The sequence below is a fragment of the Xenopus laevis genome, chromosome 1L, assembly GCF_017654675.1.
Source record: "Xenopus laevis strain J_2021 chromosome 1L, Xenopus_laevis_v10.1, whole genome shotgun sequence".
NCBI lineage: Eukaryota > Metazoa > Chordata > Amphibia > Anura > Pipidae > Xenopus > Xenopus laevis.
In genome coordinates, this window is record NC_054371.1 from 101,673,398 (window position 1) to 101,693,069 (window position 19,672).

A 19,672-nucleotide genomic window follows, 5' to 3' on the forward strand; every position below is an offset into this window, starting at 1 on the left:
AAAGCACCTGAGTGTAGTCGTTACAGTCGAGGAAGCTTACCTGCAACCCGTTCACCTGCTTAGCAGCCATGTCCAGAACAAAGACACCTGCTCCAGAACATTATTACGAAGAATATATTTATAAAAAAGACAAAAATGACATGGTAAGTAAAATGCTTTAGTAATGTTAGATACTATGCTTCTAAAAGCACCTGATTTCTCAATAAAACTAAAAATTAAATGATTACATATATTAAGATTGAGCACCATTTAAAGGAATTGTATTGTTTATGGAGCAAAGAGCCAGGCAACATTTAAAACAAACAGATTTGCTCTCTTAACTTAATCTATCTAATGTCAAATAATGCATGTATTCCCCACAGAATTTCACTTTTCTTAACACTGAGGAAAGTAATCAGACGTGCCTAATTTTGAGCTCTTTAACTTGACTAGTTTACTTCTTCTCCCTCAAAACTTATGACCTCTACCAGAAACATTGGCAAACCCTTTCCTATTTGCCTACAAATCCGTAATCTATTATGGTACTTGCAGTATTGCTCAGTGCTTTTGCTGTATTAGGGTTTATACTGTACAATAACTCATAAAATTAAAATCTGTTCAAGTAGATCTGTAAGGCAGAGTATCATTTTCTATTTGTAACTGAATAATCAGATATTGATAATAATTCATATTTAGGCTAATGTTAGAAGCGGGCTGACCTCAGCCTGCTGAAAAACACAGGCTGAGAATTAACCCCTACATTGCTATCTCCTATCTTCCTTGCATGCACCAGATCCACCAGTGCAGACTAGGGTTGCCACCTTTTCTGTAAAAAAATACCGGCTATCCTATCCGAGTTTTTTCCTTATTAATAACATTGTCCTGAAGCAACTTCTTTACTGGCCAGGTGGCAACCCTAGTGCAGACACACGCAGAAGATTTCGGTCCTGAAATCCAACTCTTACGTTTCGCCAACTAAATACTCTGTGTGTGCTTGCACTCGGGTCAATGTGGTGGCTTAGGGTGCAGGCAAGAAAAAAAGGGGGTGGTAGCGTAGTAACTGATTCTCCCCATTTGACATTAGCCTTAGGCTCTGGGCTCTGCTCCATGTAGCTACAAGCAGGAGGAAGCTGCCATAATCAGTACAGCTACAGGTAGATGCAGAATGGAACAGATTTGTTACTGAGAACAGCAGAGCCAGCACTTTGGGGCACATTTATCAAGGGTCGAAGTGAAAATTCAAAGTAAAAAAATTAGAATTTTGAGCTATTTTTGTATACTTCGACTAGGGAATAGTGCAAATTCTATTTGAATTTTAAAAAAAATGTTTTTTAAAATTCATCATGTACTATCTCTCTAAAACTTTGACTTCGACCATTCACCATCTAAAACCTGCCGAATTGCTGTTTTAGCCTATGGGGACCTCCTAGAACTTATATGGAGTCAATTGGTGGACTTTGAAAAATCTATGTTTTTTTCTTTGAAAATCCAATTTGAATCGAATGATCGAATACAGCCTATTCACCCGCAAAAAAACCCTGATTTTTTTAAATAAATTTCGGGTGTTATGGGAGTTCAAAAAAACTCCCATTACTTTGAAATTCAACCCTTGATAAATCTGCCCCTATGTGTGCCCAGGGCCTTAAATGTTATATACAGGGCTACTCATTTTACCCAGCGCCATTCTGCATGCAAGTTTCTGTTTTCTGAGTTTAAGCAACATATGAGCCTAAAGTCACATGAAGTTGCCACAGGAATCAAACATAGAGATCCTTGAGTCTGATTCAAGTCCTGCAACATGTGGCTGTTCACCTTATATGGAACACCACCAAAAAAAAAATTAAGTCACATATATATAAAAAGCACTTAACAATGCCTCATTATCCCGAATTACATTTATCTGTCCAAATTTCAACATTTTAACATTACTTTCAGGTATTTACGAAGGTTTGGGCTGGAATTCTTGGAAACTCTCTTTGCTTCTACTCCAATCACAAGGATCCGAGGGTACATTTATTTTTATTTTACTAATACAGAGGATGAATTGGGAGCTATTATTGTCCATCTTCATTGTAAACAGAAGACTGAGAAGGAGAGGGTGCACTATCTAGCTACAGAGATACTATGTCTTTCCAGCTTTTGCAAAACCCTTTTACTGTTAACTCAAAAATTAAACATTAGAAGAAGACACAAATACAGTCTTTTATATCTTAATAAATCAGTTACTACTAATTCTATTTAATAAATACAAATATGCTTGCCTTCTAGAAAGACATCCACACTTTTGCCTATAACCAAAAAATCTAATCTAACAAACACAAAGTAGTGCTACACACACACTCTCAACGCTCTTTGCAGCGTCGGGTGTCGTCTGTGACTCTGTCTGCCCAGGTCTGATTCACGTACAAAATACTTCAGCAGCACTCCGATTATGGTGAAAAAATTGTTGCTTTATTCGTGCCTCAAGCTAAGCGACGTTTTGAGCTTTTCCAGCCCTTTATCAAGCTTGAGTGCTGCTTAAGTATTTTGTACGCAAATAATCTAATCTGACACACATTGAAATTGAACATCATTTTGGACTATCTAACATTTAGGCCCTATAAGATTCCTACTTTCTCATAGGTTACCCCTGTGACTCCAAACCATTTTTAAACCCAGCCTTTGGTTCACTCCAGATTATCTCAATTAGCAGGCAATGCATGATTTTAATTATCAGTAAAGAACAAATTGTGTTTACAAAGCTTTTGCATGCTTAGGTTTTAAGTCTCTGTTTGCATATAGCTAATGCAGTTCTGGGATTAGTCTACAGAAACTGGCATTTGTCTACTCATAGTATAGTCATCAGTCCTATACTGGAGGGAACAAACCTGCATTTGTAATATCTGATGTTTTTGGTGGTTTCAGAGTGTTGACATCATCAGTTTGGAGAATTATGTATCATTGAAGGAGCCTGGTGATAAATCTTCATCAGAAAACCAGCTCTCCTTGTGCCTGAAAGGGCGAGAAGTACAGCTAAAGGTGAGTGTTTTCCATGCAAACACTAAGCTACCAGTTGGCTATTAACCATCAATGAAAGAGGAATAGAGATAAGAGTGCAGGAAATGTACAAGGTACAGGTTGGTACAGTGAATAATATTAATAATAATATTAATAATACCGTGACAGTCACATTACTATATTATGCCCTTAGAGGAACTGCAGCCAAAGCATTACAAATTAATACAACAAATCAGCAAGCAATATTACTATATGAGTGATAAACATGCTTGGAACTTTTATTCATTTTAATTTTTTCAGTATAATTAAATCTGATATATGTGCCACCTTGGTTTTAAAACAAATGAAATACAGAACAATAACTATCTTGACAATGTAAGGGAGTACTGTACCTATTTATCAAAAATATTGATAATAAACTCCAGCTCACTGCATTTTAATTTTGTTACCTTTCATTACCATTGTATTGCATCACGTCATGTCTTATGACATATGCTGGATAGTTCTGATATTATGTTGGAGATTATTGATAAAACAACCTCCAGCATAATGTCTATTTGAAGTTCTTTGTTCCTTGATGCTTCTTTTTCATGCTCCATGGCTGGCACAAGTCTTTTTATAATGGTTTGAATCTATGAAAGGTCAATATATAAGTGGTGATGCATTTTCTAAATCATAACATATCATAAACCACAAAATATTGTGACCCAATTATTGTCTTTACCTCCTTTAGCAACAAGGAAAAAACTTTGAAAATTCAGTAGCAAAGAAAAATGTCAGTTACACATTTCACATCGTCACTGATGAAAAGCACTGTGCTTTCCACAGAATAACTTGTCATTCTGGTTTGGGCAAGATTATCAGGCATATTACTTTGCTTGTCTGTGACGAAAACAGAACAATAGATTATGCTGTTGCGTGTTTAAAGGGGAACTAAAACTCTAAAGATAACTAAGTAATAAATAATTTACTTCATCTGTGAGGCTACTGAATGCATCTGAATTTATAGCAGGCCTATAATACGAACAATATGTAACTCCAAACTTATCTGCACCAATGATGAGGCATTACTAGTGCTTTAAAAAGGCAGAGTTATGATCTCATTTTATGGGTCTGTCACCAATTTCAATCCTCACACATAAACCAAAGGCATGCATACATACAAGGTTACATCAGCCAAAGAATGGGGAAAGCTGTGTATTTTGTCTTCCACTTCTTCCTGTTACAGATAGAAGCTGCATTTTAAAGATGAAAATAGTGATATTTACTTACCTGTATATATCAATGTGGCAAAATGATTAAATGGGTGGTTTATTATGATATACATTTACTTTTGGTTAAATATTCATTCTAGTTTTTCTTTAATATAAAATTGTCACACTAGGAGAACTATAGTTTCAGAATAAAGACTTAATCAATAGATAATTTTTATTACAAGTAATGAATAAGGAATCATTCCAAATTGGCATTTACATATCAGTAAATACTGCCCTTCCTACATCTTTGATCTTGAGCCACCATCTTGTTATGTTTTGTGTGTCACTCACCGATCACCTGTTACAACTCTAACTGTAACAGAAAGAAATATGTGTAATATTTCCTTGGGCCATTATCAAAACCAACAAAGACATTTTGCAGTGCTGAAGTGCTACAGAATACAAGGCATTTAAAATGATGCTGTTGAGTATCAAAAATTAAAATGCGGTTATTGCTACAACAATACCAACAATAGGAACCATGCTTCATACTACTGGCCTATAATTCATGCCCCAAAATATTTACAGTTTTAAGGCTGTTAGGGGTGAACTTTGCAGCTAACTCAAAATTTTATTATGTAAGCCTTACATTTAGCCTTAATCAAAAAAAACAACCTGTAGCTTTATTGCTTCTTATGATATATAGGCTTGTATTAATCTTTTTACTTCAGGCAGAATTGCCATGCCAATCCATGAATGGGTATTATGGGTGCCCCCATGGAAAAGCAAAGGAATTTATTTCTTGCTAGATACAAACAAACACTACTTATCTCCTTTGCGACATATTGTACGTTGTATAGATAGGTATTTAGACTGAAGTATTTTAGTTTTTATTTAAGGTATCATATTTTCGTTATCTGTAGCATTGTACCCAAGGTGGCCTAACATAGCAGATACTGATTCTTTGGACAGAATTTCAATATTTACATGTGAATTTTCAAATACCATTGATATCCTCAATAACTGAATAGTTGGGTTCCCCATTACTTGTGAGCCTGCTGAGTTCCCTTTTGGTAATAGTTTCTAATGTGTTCAGATGATATTTTAAAACCATATCCTAGAATCATGTCTTGTATGGTAGACATTTTACATTTCAACTCTGAAACACTTTGAAATAAGCTAAATCAGTATAAGACTAGCCTATCTGACATGTCTGTAATTACGTATAGATTTTATGTATAAATCTTCTACTGCAGGCGGAGTCATTAGAGAGCCGGGAAATGTGGCGTGCATATATCATCACCATAGCAGAGGTACCAATGCCATTCCACTTGTTGTTTTTATAAAACCCTTTCATTATTTTGCTTATATCTCACAAGCCTTACTTAACATAAAAATATCTCATCTCTACTTTTCAATTCTTCATTGCTGTAAAACCATCTTATTGCCAATCAATTCAATCCCTCACTTTCATTGGTTATTTTTGTTTGTCCTATATTGTTATGAAATGTATATACCGAAGCTCTCCTTGTCCAAATTGGAGGCATTATTTCCTGATATAACTGTGTTTCTCCCACAGTTGAAGATCCCACGATCTCTAAGCCTACTCCCAGGGCCTCTTCTTGCTTTAAAGGAAGCATTGGAGAAAGAAATTGAGAGAAAAAAGAAAAATGAGGCAGAAGCAAATGAAACTCCCAGGTGAGGTAAAAGTTCACTTAGGGGCAAATTCATCAAGGGTCGAATATCGAGGGTTAATTAACCCTCGATATTCGACTGGGAATGAAAATCCTTCGACTTCGAATATCGAAGTCGAAGGATTTTGCGCAAATACTTTGATCGAACGATCGAAGGAATAATCGCTCGATCGAACGATTAAATCCTTCGAATCGAACGATTCGAAGGATTTTAATCCAACAATCGAAGGATTATCCTTCGACCAAAAAAACTTAGCCAAGCCTATGGGGACCTTCCCCATAGGCTAACATTGGGTTCGGTAGCTTTTAGGTGGCGAACTAGGGGGTCGAAGTTTTTTCTTAAAGAGACAGTACTTCAACTATCGAATGGTCGACCGATTTTTAGTTCGAATCCTTCGAGTTGAAGTCGTAGTCGAAAGTCGAAGTAGCCCATTCGATGGTCGAAGTAGCCAAAAAAACACTTCGAAATTCGAAGTATTTTTCTTCTATTCCTTCACTCGAAGTGAATGAATTGGCCCCTAAGTGTAGTAGATAACCCACACAACCAGCTCCTTATCCTTGTTCATTCTTGAACCTTTGCTCTGCATTTATTGCAGCTGTTTTTATAATGTGTCCCGGTTGGAAGCAGAAACTTTACTGATGCAAAACCATGAATGTGGCAACTTTTTACTGCGACCTGGGGGAAACCAGAAGAGTCTGTCTGTAAGCACCTGCCAGCAATATAACAGGTAATACTACAATACTGGTCATACTGTAGTCTAATTTTTTCATAAAGTATTACATAAATGGAATAGTGAAGAACTTGAAGAATAACTGCAATAGTGAGAAACTTGAAGAATAATGTCCTGATGATCCTTGCTACATTATACTTTGCTACTTTATACAATAAAAAACTGTTTAAAATGCATGATCATGTGGGATGTGCATATAAAGATATGTGTAACTGTATGCAGATGCTCTGTATTTCTGGTATAAATGTAGTTTGAATTTAAAGTTGAAAAGATGTGGTGGTCCATAACCTGTTATATAGAGGTATAAATTACTTTATGTGGGTTAGTAGCACTATCTTTAGCATATTGCCTAATGTTTACCACAGCTGTAAAACATATATAAACTGAAAAAAATTAATGAACTTAAACTTGCTTAAAGCTCAAACCTGAGCCCTTAACTCTTACCTGGCTGTTTACATTAATTTATTTTTAGTGGTTTATATTTGCATTTTTAGGCTGCTAATACCAGTCTTTTCGGATCATATGAGAATCAGCAACCCAAGGGTTAATTGAAAACAGTATGTGCACAGAAAAGTGCTTAAACAGTAAAGGGCAGATTTATCAAAATGTGAGATTAGAGCTCACAACAGAAAAATCCCCCAACTTTCTATTCTGTCCTGTGGGATTTTTAGAATTGTATTTATCAATGGCTGAAAGTTTGAGTTTGTCATTTCATAAATACACTTCTAAATTCCCATAGGAATGAATAGAAAGTGGGTGAATTTTTCTGTAGTGAACTCTAAACTCACATTTTGAGAAAGAATGCCATGGAGCAGAAAGTCTGCATAGCAGCACAAAATCTATAGCTGCTAATATCTCCGAAACTTACTTAAAGGGATCCTGTCATCGGAAAACATGTTTTTTTCTAAACGCATCAGTTAATAGTGCTACTCCAGCAGAATTCTGCACTGAAATCCATTTCTTAAAAGAGCAAACAGATTTTTTTATATTCAATTTTGAAATCTGACATGTGGCTAGACATTTTGTCAATTTCCCAGCTGCCCCTGGTCATGTGACTTGTGCCTGCACTTTAGGAGAGAAATGCTTTCTGGCAGGCTGCTGTTTTTCCTTCTCAATGTAACTGAATTTGTCTCAGTGGGACATGGGTTTTTACTATTGAGTGTTGTTCTTAGATCTACCAGGCAGCTATTATCTTGTGTTAGGGAGCTGCTATCTGGTTACCTTCCGATTGTTCTTTTGTTTGGCTGCTGGGGGTGAAAAGGGAGGGGGGTGATATCACTCCAACTTGCAGTACAGCAGTAAAGAGTGATTGAAGTTTATCGGAGCACAAGTCACATGACTTGGGGCAGCTGGGAAATTGACAATATGTCTAGCCCCATGTCAGATTTCAAAATTGAATATAAAAAAATCTGTTTGCTCTTTTGAGAAATGGATTTCAGTGCAGAATTCTGCTGGAGCAGCACTGATTCATTTTGAAAAAAATGTTTTTTCCCACTGATTCATTTTGAAAAAAATGTTTTTTCCCATGACAGTATCCCTTTAATAGTTACATTCATTTTCTGTTTATAGTGGTTTCTATCATATTATTTTATTTTTAAACTGAGATTTTACTGCGTCTGGAGAGGATAATACAACTGTTGCTTTGTTACAGCAAGGATGTATTAAAGCATTACCGTGTGATACAGGAGCAAGAGGGATATGTTATTCAGGTGGATCCCAAAGTGAGTAACATTTCTATATTCTATAACAGCACTTGCAGAAAAAGTCTGTCTAAGGCAATTGTAAATAGAGCGACAAGCTTAAATAGAAAATAGATTGATTTGCTTTTCATATACTCTGCACTTTAACGGAAAGGATGACACTAGTGCTGATCCTCACATATATCACCAAACAGCTCTTAAAATAAAAATATTAGTCAGCTATGTTAATACATGAAAATGTCAGCTGCTGTTTAGTGCATACAAAGAATATTCTCAATGGCCCACTTATATCATTCAGTGCACAAAGAGTATTGTAAGAGTATTTATGTAATCATTTAAATGTTTATCTGTTTAGGTTTTAAATGAGGCATCTGAAACCTTTATCTTGATAGCTGAAACCATATAGTGCAAGCTTTCATTTATACAAGGTCAGGTTTTATAATGATCGATTTAACCGTCTTTTATCATTTAATGTACCAATTCACAATAAGAATATATATACATGAAAACGTTCTCGGTTATTAATCAAAAAATACATTAATATGTGATATCTCGACAGGTTGTTTGCTCGTCGGTTGCTCATGTTATCAGTCACTTTGTGAATAGCTCGAACAAAACCCTGAAACCTTTTGTAAAGATCTGTGAATATGAGAATAAAATCGGTAGGTTCATTGGTATTTTTTGCAAACCTCCCTTAGTACATGTTGAAGTGTATGTATATGTTTATTGAGATATTAGAAGAACATAAAATGTGTATTTGCCTTTCTTTTTGTGTACTTTGTGGTCTAAAACTTCTGTCAAAAAGTCTGCAGGATTATTAATTTCAATAAAGAGAATTTGAAAAGAAAGAGATATTATCAGATTTACTTATAATCATAGATGTAGCTGTAATAATCAAATGGTCAAAGGCATATGAATGTACAGATTCAGGGCTGCCTGATTTGTTTTTTTCAATTTATATTAGATTTAAGAATTCAGCTATAAAATGTTTTGGCTATGACTCCTATTTTGTTTTACAGCGAAGTGTGTGTTAGGTGGATGGTTACTACACGAGCTACCTAATTAATTGCATATTGATTACTGTGGCACAAGTACCATATTTTCCATGTGCCCCTATTCTATTATCTCTCAGTATGAAATAAAGTTGAACCATATCAGCTTCAGCGACAAATAAGATAACCCTTGATATATATTGTGCATAATGTGTATTTTTTTGTGCAGCAATATTTGAACAGAACAATGAAGATGGAGTGGTTACAATGAGATATGCGCAGGACACCCCAGGTTAGATCTGTTTTCAACTGCCATTCCACTATATTATTTCATAATTGATGTCCCCTACCTTTGTACTCTGCACAAACAACACAAATAGTTATTAATATTTATCTGTTTATAGGAGGCACAAAAACCTCCCCATTACATACTGTACCTCCTCCCCTTCCACGAGATCCTCCACCAGAAGATGATTATGAGAACCCGGATCAAGGCGAGAAAAAATGGAATTCAATCAGAGAAGGTAGTTTTGCTTTGTGATAGCTTATTACAGCTTCTGCCAGTGTAGTGCAGTTATAAAAAATAACCCTGTTTTTATCATTAAAAAATAACCTAAAATATGCAAAAATACTACAGCGTGCATAGTGGAGTTATTGCTAATGGAAACCAACTACATCTTGCACCATACCATAGTTTTACTATTTGTTTCAAATATAATTATTTCTGACAAATTTTTAAAAGCCACTTTTTGTAACTAAAAAGATATAGTAAGATAAATAAAATACTATACCCACCAAGTAGGCAAGCCACTATCTCATCAACTCCCACTAGAATCACTACTTTTCAATATATGTTGACTTAAATAACAAGCTTACTGCCTGTTACAGAATCCCTGAGACAACTGAAAAAGCTGCAGCCACTTTGTCGCCCAGAATAACCAATCACATTAATTCACATAACCTGACACTTTAATATTAAGTGGATCATTGAACTTTATTAGCATGTTTAGTGGAATATCCATGCTTTGTTAATAAGAAGAAAGCTTATGCTGCCAGGTAGTTCCTGCATTTCAAAAATTAACCTTGTTTTTTTCTTTTTCAGTATCTAATGGGCCAAGAACTCCCAGACCAGTCACAAGTGCAGGTATTTGTGTCCTCTGCTTTTGCTTCCTTAGATTTTCAAACTGCAACACCTACCTGTTTCGTGCTTCCACTTTACTCAAGCAGCCAATGTAGGATATCAATAACATCTATACAGTTAGGGATATTCTAAGGTCCTTAAATATAGTATAAAGCCCCGATAATTTAAATTCTTTCTACCTTGTATCAGTATTTGTCTTTGCAATGCCCTAGTTTTAATCTAATGGACAATTTATAGTCTGCCCACTCTTCTCATATCATGTCCTTCATTTCAGGTCTGGATGAAGAACTAAGGAGAAAATTGGAAATGCGACGACAGAAAATTGATTGATTGCTACTGGTTTCATAGAAAAGGACTAATTGTAAAAGACTTTGAACTACTAAAGTTGTAAAAGACTTTGAACTACTAAAGTTCCCAGCTGACAACTATCTTGATCAGTGACTCATAAACAGAATGTGGCTCAGCCTTAATGGCTCTAAAAAGCTCCCCTTTTAACTCTAATCACTTTCTGACTTAGCATTGGAATATGATCCTGTGTATAACAGACTTTACCAAGCTAGGGGGCATTTGGACATTATTGGCTGTATAATGTGGTTAAGTAATGCAAAAGCACCATTGAAAATGGGGTGCTGAGTACCTTAAACTTGAGTGGCAGAAAAGAGCATCTGTAGTTTATCAGTAGTGAGCAGCAGACAGTACTGCAGTCATTGGCAACATGGCAGAATGGGAGAAAGCATGATTGAGAGTTGCAAAAGGGACAATAATTGTGCAGGACTGAGTGAGGCTTTATAGGAGCTTTAGCATAATTTGTGGGGTGGCTGGGGAGGATCCGGGGTTGCGCATACAAGGGTCTTTTTTTTCTATTGGCGCCCATTTTTCTTGGTGGCAGCCGCACCATCTAGGGGGCCAATGTGACAGTATGCTAATAATTGTTGGACCCTGCTACTTTAGCAGTATGGGGCTCCATGATTACTGATGAGCAATAAATACAAGTACTCACATAGCAGAAAAATAATTTAAACTGGCTAAATATATGGTGTTGGCACCTTTAGGCTAATGCCACATGTGGCTATTTCTCCATCTACATATAAATGCAGGCAGAAAAACCATCACGTGTGGCATTAGCCTAAAATGGACCAAGTTAGTTCTTGGCCATGAGATTATAAATGTTCACAAGCAACAAATTGAGCATTATGATAAGAAACATTCTAATAGTATAGTGATAATGCATGTAATTTACATTTATTTTAAGGCATAATCAACAGAATGTCACACCTAGCGTATTGTCCATCCCTTCTTTATAGGAGCAGAAGATATTATGGAATATCTGTTGGCCGACGTTATGTTCTTAGTTCATACAGTCATTTTTTTAATAGGCCCCTTATAATACTGGGTAGGGTTTAAGTCTTGTTAAGTAAAGAGGAGAGATCTAGGTGGGGAATAAAGGGTGTGGATAAAATCAGGTGAGGCTTGTGCTTGAGCTGCTGGTGGCACTATTCCTTTTCTGGAGGGTCTTCACACAGCTGGGAACCTGGAGTCCAGTATATACTGAGAAACTTCCACACCATACCTGTTGGTTGACAGAAAGCAATTAGCAACAATACAACTTCTCTATTCATCATCCCCCTAAGGAAAAGCTTACCTAGTTATTGTGTTCAGGATCTGATATTTTATTATTACATTTCTTGTCTATGTTTCTCCTAATTGTAAATATTATTCAGTTGTTCCTAATAAAACTAAAATGTAAACACACTACTATATTTTTTAAAAGTCTTACCATAAATGCAGGCATAACTGGTTGTGTAAATTTCATTCGGAATGTGTGCAGAAGTTGTTTGTTGGTTGCATTGTAGAAAGACAGGAAACCTAAGTATGAAGAAGAAGCCTTAATATTATAAGATTGTAAATCTCCATTTTTCTCTCTACTTAATTTTTCTTTACACTTTGTGAAATTTTTTGCAGTTCCAAAACATCAATTACACCACAGAGAGGCAAAGTACCTTCATCATAATTGCAGTGCACCCCAATCCTGTTTGGTACAGAAACATCCAAAATTCTGGCCTTGTTTCCATGTTTAGCAGCAAATGTCACCTGCAGCCAGTTGTTAAGATGGAGACACCAAGACACCGAAGTCTTTCCTAACTGGTCAAACTTGCCCAGACTACGATAAGTCACCCCAACTGCAAAGGCCTTGCTGTCCTTATCAAAGCGCACCTCCCAATAACACTCTCCTCCATCAATCAGAGTATCTCCTGCCAAAAGATAGAAAGGCAAAGAAAATAAAATGAACAATAAGATAAACTCTTACAAAACATCAGGATGTAAATAACACAGTCCTCCTTCAGAGTATTACCAAGTACAGTATAGGACTCAGCAGTGAACCTGTCTCTTCCAACTCGTGCTGAAGGCATTCTCTTCGGTGACTGAACACACCTATCAAGATGGTGAGAAAGATAAAGATTTAAAGAGAAGGTTTTGTTTTGCATGTTTTCTTTTTGCATAGGTGATCGAGAACCTACAAACAATTTCTTGTCAGCAAATTTCTATTTTTTGTGAGACGCATTCTACCACTTTGTAGAGAACCATAAATTACATTTGACCTCTGTTTATCTTACTCTGTATTCTACGGAGCTTATCTGTTATCTGCTATGTAAGCATGAGCCTATTTGCCATATAGAGCTTGAATGGCTACACTGCAGTTCTTTTACATTAACTGAATTTGTTTCTGACCAAACACACCATTTTTAACAAGGTAACACTGCATTACACTAAAATGTAAAACACTTCATTTTTTGGTGTTACTGGGCTTTAGTGGGAGCATCTACATTTAATAAATATACAATCAATACAATAAAAATATGATTAAGAACAAACTTCCCTTTCATATACAGTACAATGATACTGCTGTCTAAATAAATGTCCTTAGTCTCCTGCTAACATACTGCTGATTCTTTGAATACTTACTGTATATGCTGATGTATTTTTGTTACATGCAGGTATATTGTGTAAGGCACAGGCTGGGAAAGTAGTGAATGGAGTCTACATTGCTCCAAGGTTTTTTACTTATAAATACTGAGGGGGCTCTAGCTTAAGTATAATTAATTCAGTTGGCTCATGCTGGGGGGGGGGGGTAGCCTGGTGCCTCTCTGTCTGGGTACTGGCTGGAGAAAGAGACATCTCTCTGAAGAGTTGCAGGACAAATGGAACTGGAGCTCTAACCCTTATTTAGATCCCACAGGATTGAGGGTACTTTCTGTGTTAAACTGATAATTCAGAGCATACTTTTGTTTGTTACACTCTTTGAATTCTGCTTTGCGGATAATAAAGAGCAAAGTCTAACTGAAATTCTGAGCCACCCATCTGCCTCAACTCTACCAATACCAGTATGTGAAAACCCCCACAATTATTTAACAATACCTTTGCCTTAAAAGTCATGCACACAGATGGGACTTTCTCATTCGAAAACTGTTTTGCATAAAGAAAGCAAACTAATCAACTTTTCAATATACATTCATTACACTTATTTAATGGTAATAGTTACTTGTAAACGTTATTGCTATTAAAAGCAGTATCAGACTGTATGTATTCTATGCATTTCTGGTTATGGCTCCTGTAGCAGAAGCCTGCTGAATTGTAAAACTTTGCAATTACATATACAGGTGCTAGATCTATTATCCACAATGTTGGGGGATCCTGGGGTTTTCCAGATAAGGAGTCTTTCTGTAGTCTGGATTACATTACATTAACATTTTAACATTAAATAGACCCAGCAGGATTGTTTTGCCACCAATATGGATTCATGCATAGGATGTAAGTTAGGATGAAGTACAAGTACTGTTTTTTAATTACAAAGAAAAAGGAAATTTGAGCATTATTTGCTTCAAATATACTATGGGAGATGGCCTTCCTGTAATTTGGAGCTTTCTATATCACCAATATTTGGATAAGGGATCCCACACCAAATAATTTTAAAACCACTGAACACATTTTATTAATGTGTATTTGGAGAGTTGCTTAGAATTACATTTTATGGGGTGTAGACCACCTTTAATATTTTTCTGATGTTTTGTAGTTTTTCTTGTGGTACTGTATATATCTGATTATTTTAGGAAAGATTGGAAAGTTGCAGGTACTGCATGGACTGGGGAATATATATGGTTGGTGGTTTTACAGAATGTTAGGAAGTATATCCCGCTTGTTCAACAACAGTTCAGTGAGTAGGACCTGTGCCAACCATAAGCACTGCGTATCTTGACAGCGCTATATAAATAAATGATGATGATGATACTCTTTGCCACTTGTTTTTTTTAATCAGAAAATGTATTTATTTCTTGAGCTAAACAGGACAAATCTACTCCTTGTTAGGTTTATAGATGAGTTATTGGATTTGCTCTCCCCAGAACCTTCTGCCAATATAAATCCTCCACCCGCTGCACAGCTTTAAGTGAGAGACTTGACAGTGTCGGGAAGGGGCACTGAACAAGAGAGAGCTAAAGATGCAAGCCGAGCCCACCTGGGGGGGGGGGCCTCTCTACTAATTAATGGTAGGATAACAGGAAATTTTTTATTACTTACCGTAATTTCTGTTTCCTGGTCACTTTCCATGGCAGCATTCACCAATGGGTTAAATCCTCTCACCAGGCCAATGGACAGGATCCTCCCCAAGCAATTTAAAAGCGCCCGCCCCCTTATACTCACTGTCTTAGTTGAACAGCTCACACAAAAAAAAGGGGTGGGTAGTTTTTGGTGAATGCTGCCATGGAAAGTGACCAGGAAACAGAAATTACGGTAAGTAATAAAAAATTTCCTGTTTTCCTAGTCACCCATGGCAGCTATTCACCAATGGGAACTACCAAAGCTACAGGGAGGGACTTGACACATAATGCAGTAACATAACACACTTTATTTTGATATATTCATAACAGACTGCAAAATCTTTCTCCCAAATTTTGTTTCCTGGGAGGAAAGAACATCCAATCTATAATGCTTAATAAATGTATTGATGGAGGACCATCTCGCCTCCTTGCAAATCGCTTCTGGCGATGCCTTGGCCTCCATCGCCCAGGAACTTGCTAGAGCTCAGGTGGAATGGGCTTTCAATCCCCGGGGAACCTTCCTGCCAGCTGCATTGTACACCTTTGCAATTGCTGCCACTATCCAAGAACTCAACGTCTTCTTAGAGAAGAAGAGTTTTCCCCTTTCTGAAACCACCAGGAATCACAAACAAATGATCCGACTTTCTCCATGATTTTGTTCTCCCCAGGTATATTGTAAGGGCTCTGACCAAATCCAGTTTATGCCATTGTCTCTCTTTTTCTGACTTTGGCGAAGGACAAAATGAAGGAAGTGTAACCTCTAAATCCATGTGGAAGTCAGATATCACTTTAGGAAGAAATTTGAAAGTAGGTCTCAAAACCACTTTGTCTTCATAAATTACTGTGAATGGCTCTAGAGCTGATAACGCTGCCAGCTCACCCACTCCGCATGCTGACGTCACGGCAACTAGAAAAGCAACTTTTAGTGTAAGATTCCATAAGGAAACGTCCTCTAAAGGCTCAAAAGGTGGCTTTGTCAAACTCTCTAGGACAAACGGAAGGTCCCAGGGAGGTGAAAAGCTTTGGATCCGTGGTTTTACCCTCTTAAAGGCATTGAAGAATCTCAGGACCAACGGATCCACCGCCCAAGTTTTTCCTGAGAGTGCTGAAATAGCCGACACCTGCACTTTGAGGGTACTTAAATGAAGGCCTCTCTCATAACCAGCGAACAAAAAATCGACCACCATAGATGCTGAAGGACAACCTGGGTCTTGCCCCTCTGCCACCATAGATCTCACAAACGTCTCCCAGATCTTATAGTATTGTGTAGATCTAGATCTTTTCCTTGCATTCAACAGAAAATCTACTAACTTCTCCTTGCACACTAGTTTTCTCAGTCTCCTCCTCTCAACCTCCAGGCCGTCAAGCAAAGGTGATTTTCCTTGTGAAACTGAACCAATCCCTGAGTCAACCAACCTGGGAACCTCGGAATCTGCTTGGGCTGTCCTAAGGACAGTCTGTGTAGAAGAGGAAACCAAGGTCTTCTTGGCCAGTATGGTGCTATTACTATAGCATTGGCCTTTTCCTGCTCTATCTTCTTTAGAACCTTCTAGATCAGGGGAATTGGAGGGAACACAAAGATTAACTCTTTTGACCAGTCCTGCCTTAGACCATCTATGGCTTCTGCTTCTGCGCATGGGAATCTGGAAAAAAACCTTCTGCACTTCCTGTTGTGAATGGTAGCCATAGCATCTATTTCCGGTACTCCCCAAGTATCTACCAGATCTTGAAAGATATCCTCGTGAAGACTCCACTCTCCTGGATCCACGAGACTTCGACTTAGAAAATCTGCTTTTTCTACCTAAGCCAGCCACACTTTTAAGGCTCGCGACACTGAAGTGAGTGCCACTGCCGGTCTACAGGCTGCCCCTGCTGCTCCAAAAGATTTTTTAAGATTAAATTCAATCTTTTTCTCCATCGGTTCTCTGAAAGCTGCCGCATCATCCTCCGGTAAGGTGGTCTTTCTTGCCAGTCTCACAACTGCTGCATCCACCTTAGGGGATGAATCCCAAAATTTCGAATCCTCTTCTGCAAATGGATATTTCTTAAGAAATTTTCCTGCAGTCTGAGGTCTTTTTTCTGTTTTTTTCCATTCTGCCATAATAATATCTTTAATTGAGGCGTGAACTGGAAAGCATACCAACCTCTTCTTCAGAGAAGGGAACAACTTATCAGCTGAAGATAATTTGGCAGGTTCCATGGGGAAGGTCAGTGTCTGCCTAACTGCTTTTATCAGAGGATCGATCACTGCCAGATCAAAATTGGAGTCCTCCTCCATGTCAATCTCCCCTTCTTCCGAACCTAAAGGAGAATCTAATTCTGAATCTTCCGAAAGTTCTCCCTCCGAAACCTCAGAAAGGGAATCTATTTGTCTGGAGTAACCATGTCTTGTTCTCTTTTTAGAAGTGGCTACTTCCTGAAAACCTTGCACCACCGCTTGCTTAATGACCGCAGCCAAAGATTCAGCAAAAGCTTGATTTTCAAGAGAAGCTGACACTCCTGGTTCTCCTTGAGCTTGAACTGACGTAGCCTTTTCTGGCTTTTGTCTTTCTTTTCAGTGGCAGGAAGGCTGTGTAATTATATAGAAAAAACAAATATTAACCTCCTGCACAATTCTCTCTCTCTCTCTTAGCACACAGGCATTAGGACATGTCTCACCTTTTCCCTTTGGGGTGAGGTGGTTTGCCCGGCATTCCCGACTCCATAGAGGTGCTGCATAAGAACATAACTTTTAGTCTACCTCCTAGACAAACAAATATCTCCTGGCAGCATAATCCTACTGCACATACCTGTATCAGCAGAATAAACAGGCTCCTGCAGGACCCAGCGTCACAAGTAGCGAAAAAACTTTTATAAGAAGGGCGTCCCTGCCTACCTGAAACGCAGTAAAATACTATTTGGCGCATCTCAGGCACGAAAACCCCCACTTCCGGTTCGCCATGCTGCCAGAATCCAAAATGGCGCCTGAGGTACTTCCGCCCATCCAGCGCTCCGCATCCAGCCTAGTATAGGAAGTTATCGCGGCATTTGTGACGTCACTTCCGGTTTCGGCGCCACACTGCGCAACACCTCCTTCGCCTCCCTAACCCGCATACTACGGGAGGTACGGCTGGACCCAGGATGCCTCCACGCAATCGCCTGGTCCCTCCCTTGCTAATCCCAACTCAGGGGGAGCTATTGGGACTTCAGCTTCTGTAAGGGGGAACCGAGAGAGAGAGCAGAGAGCCCCCTTACTGCTGGGAATCATCCACCTGCACCATCAGCCCATGGACAGGAAAAAAAGACAGTGAGTATAAGGGGGCGGGCGCTTTTAAATTGCTTGGGGAGGATCCTGTCCATTGGCCTGGTGAGAGGATTTAACCCATTGGTGAATAGCTGCCATGGGTGACTAGGAAAGTAAGTAAGAAAGCAAATTAAAACAGTCATAAGTAATTTTTCACCTCAATTTGTCAGGTGTATTTTCACAAAACATCTCATATTGACTAAAAATCATAAGAATGTTGTTAAATGAAATTTTCTCTGTGTATATTCTTTGTAAAAATCTTATCAGCATATTATACAAATGTAGTGGAGTAAATTCTCCCCAGAATATATGCCATAAACAAAGTATATGTGTGGCATACTAGTGTGGGGAAGGTGACAAAGATAGTAATATGCAAAAATGACTACTCTATCTTGAGCTCTTGATAAACTGGAGAATATTCAAAGTATTGCAAAATTTGAATATTCACCAATGAGAATGGTATATTCACAAATGCTGTTGTTGTCTCTTGTTAGGTTCTCAATATTGAGGCAAATTTTATTCTTGGGGAAAATAAATTTTGCTGGACCTTATGCAATCTGGATTTCAACATCTAGCTATGCTTTTTATTAAAAATTCTATTAAGGCATTATTTCAGTGTGAGTACCTACCGGTACATTACATACAGTTGAATGCAAAGATTTGGGCACCCTATGCCAAAGTACATATTTTGTTAATTTTGTAAGGGAAAAGTAGTAAACAACAACTGCAGGAATCCATCTGTTAATAAGCAAATGTTAATGCACAGTAACATTTTATTTCACCAACTTTGCTGCAAATGTATTTTATAGGTATTGGTTTTAAAGCAGGTTATGGTGACATGGACAAAGGGAGATTTTGCTGCTTTGGCATTTATGCCTTTTTGTAGATCAGGAAGCAAAGACAGAATGCTAGAATTCACCTATATGGCTATTTCCTAAAAAGCAGACTGCCACAGAAAATTCCCTGACAAGCACCTATACATTGGCTTTCAGAAGAATTGTTGTAGAAATAAGAACCCAACATCTTCCTCTGTGAAATAGTCATAAATATTTTTTTATGTATTGGGTAATGTAATGTAGTGATGAGACTGTAATCAGATCCTATCTGCTCCCCATTGTAAGTAGCAGTCCTGCCCTACTTTATGGCAGCTGAGATTCTAGCTATCTGTAAAGAAAAATATAAATTTGTACCTTGCAGGAGAATTGCAGGGTGAAGCCCCTCTCCCCCTTCCATCCTTCTCTCTGATTTTCATATCCTGCACTTTGCCACCTGTAGCATCCCATTCTACATTACTCTCTTCCACTCGCAAGTTCTGGTGAGAGCTCCCAGCATCAAGCCGGAAGCAAAAAGCTAGCAGAAAACAA

General features: G+C 37.8%; 2 protein-coding genes across 3 annotated transcripts in view; one reads left to right on the top strand and one right to left on the bottom strand.

Moving 5' to 3' along the window:
• LOC108712211 (signal-transducing adaptor protein 2) lies at positions 1-12,182 on the top strand. Its single transcript, XM_018254089.2, has 12 exons — positions 1-143; positions 1,915-1,986; positions 2,884-2,997; positions 5,429-5,485; positions 5,752-5,870; positions 6,463-6,594; positions 8,249-8,318; positions 8,857-8,959; positions 9,519-9,581; positions 9,694-9,813; positions 10,392-10,433; positions 10,705-12,182. The coding sequence occupies exons 1-12, from the start codon at positions 69-71 to the stop codon at positions 10,758-10,760; spliced, it is 1,023 nt and encodes a 340-aa protein (XP_018109578.1). The 5' UTR covers positions 1-68; the 3' UTR covers positions 10,761-12,182.
• Positions 11,657-19,672, bottom strand: part of fsd1.L (fibronectin type III and SPRY domain containing 1 L homeolog) — a 17,558-nt gene continuing 9,542 nt past the window's right edge. For both annotated transcript variants that reach the window (XM_018254064.2, XM_018254068.2), the window contains exons 9-13: positions 19,499-19,658; positions 12,784-12,863; positions 12,431-12,682; positions 12,208-12,296; positions 11,657-12,000 (exon numbers count right to left, since the gene is read on the bottom strand). In XM_018254064.2, coding sequence (XP_018109553.1) covers positions 11,890-12,000; positions 12,208-12,296; positions 12,431-12,682; positions 12,784-12,863; positions 19,499-19,658 — 692 coding nt within the window. In that variant the 3' untranslated portion in view covers positions 11,657-11,889. The remainder of the gene's footprint in view (positions 12,001-12,207; positions 12,297-12,430; positions 12,683-12,783; positions 12,864-19,498; positions 19,659-19,672) is intronic.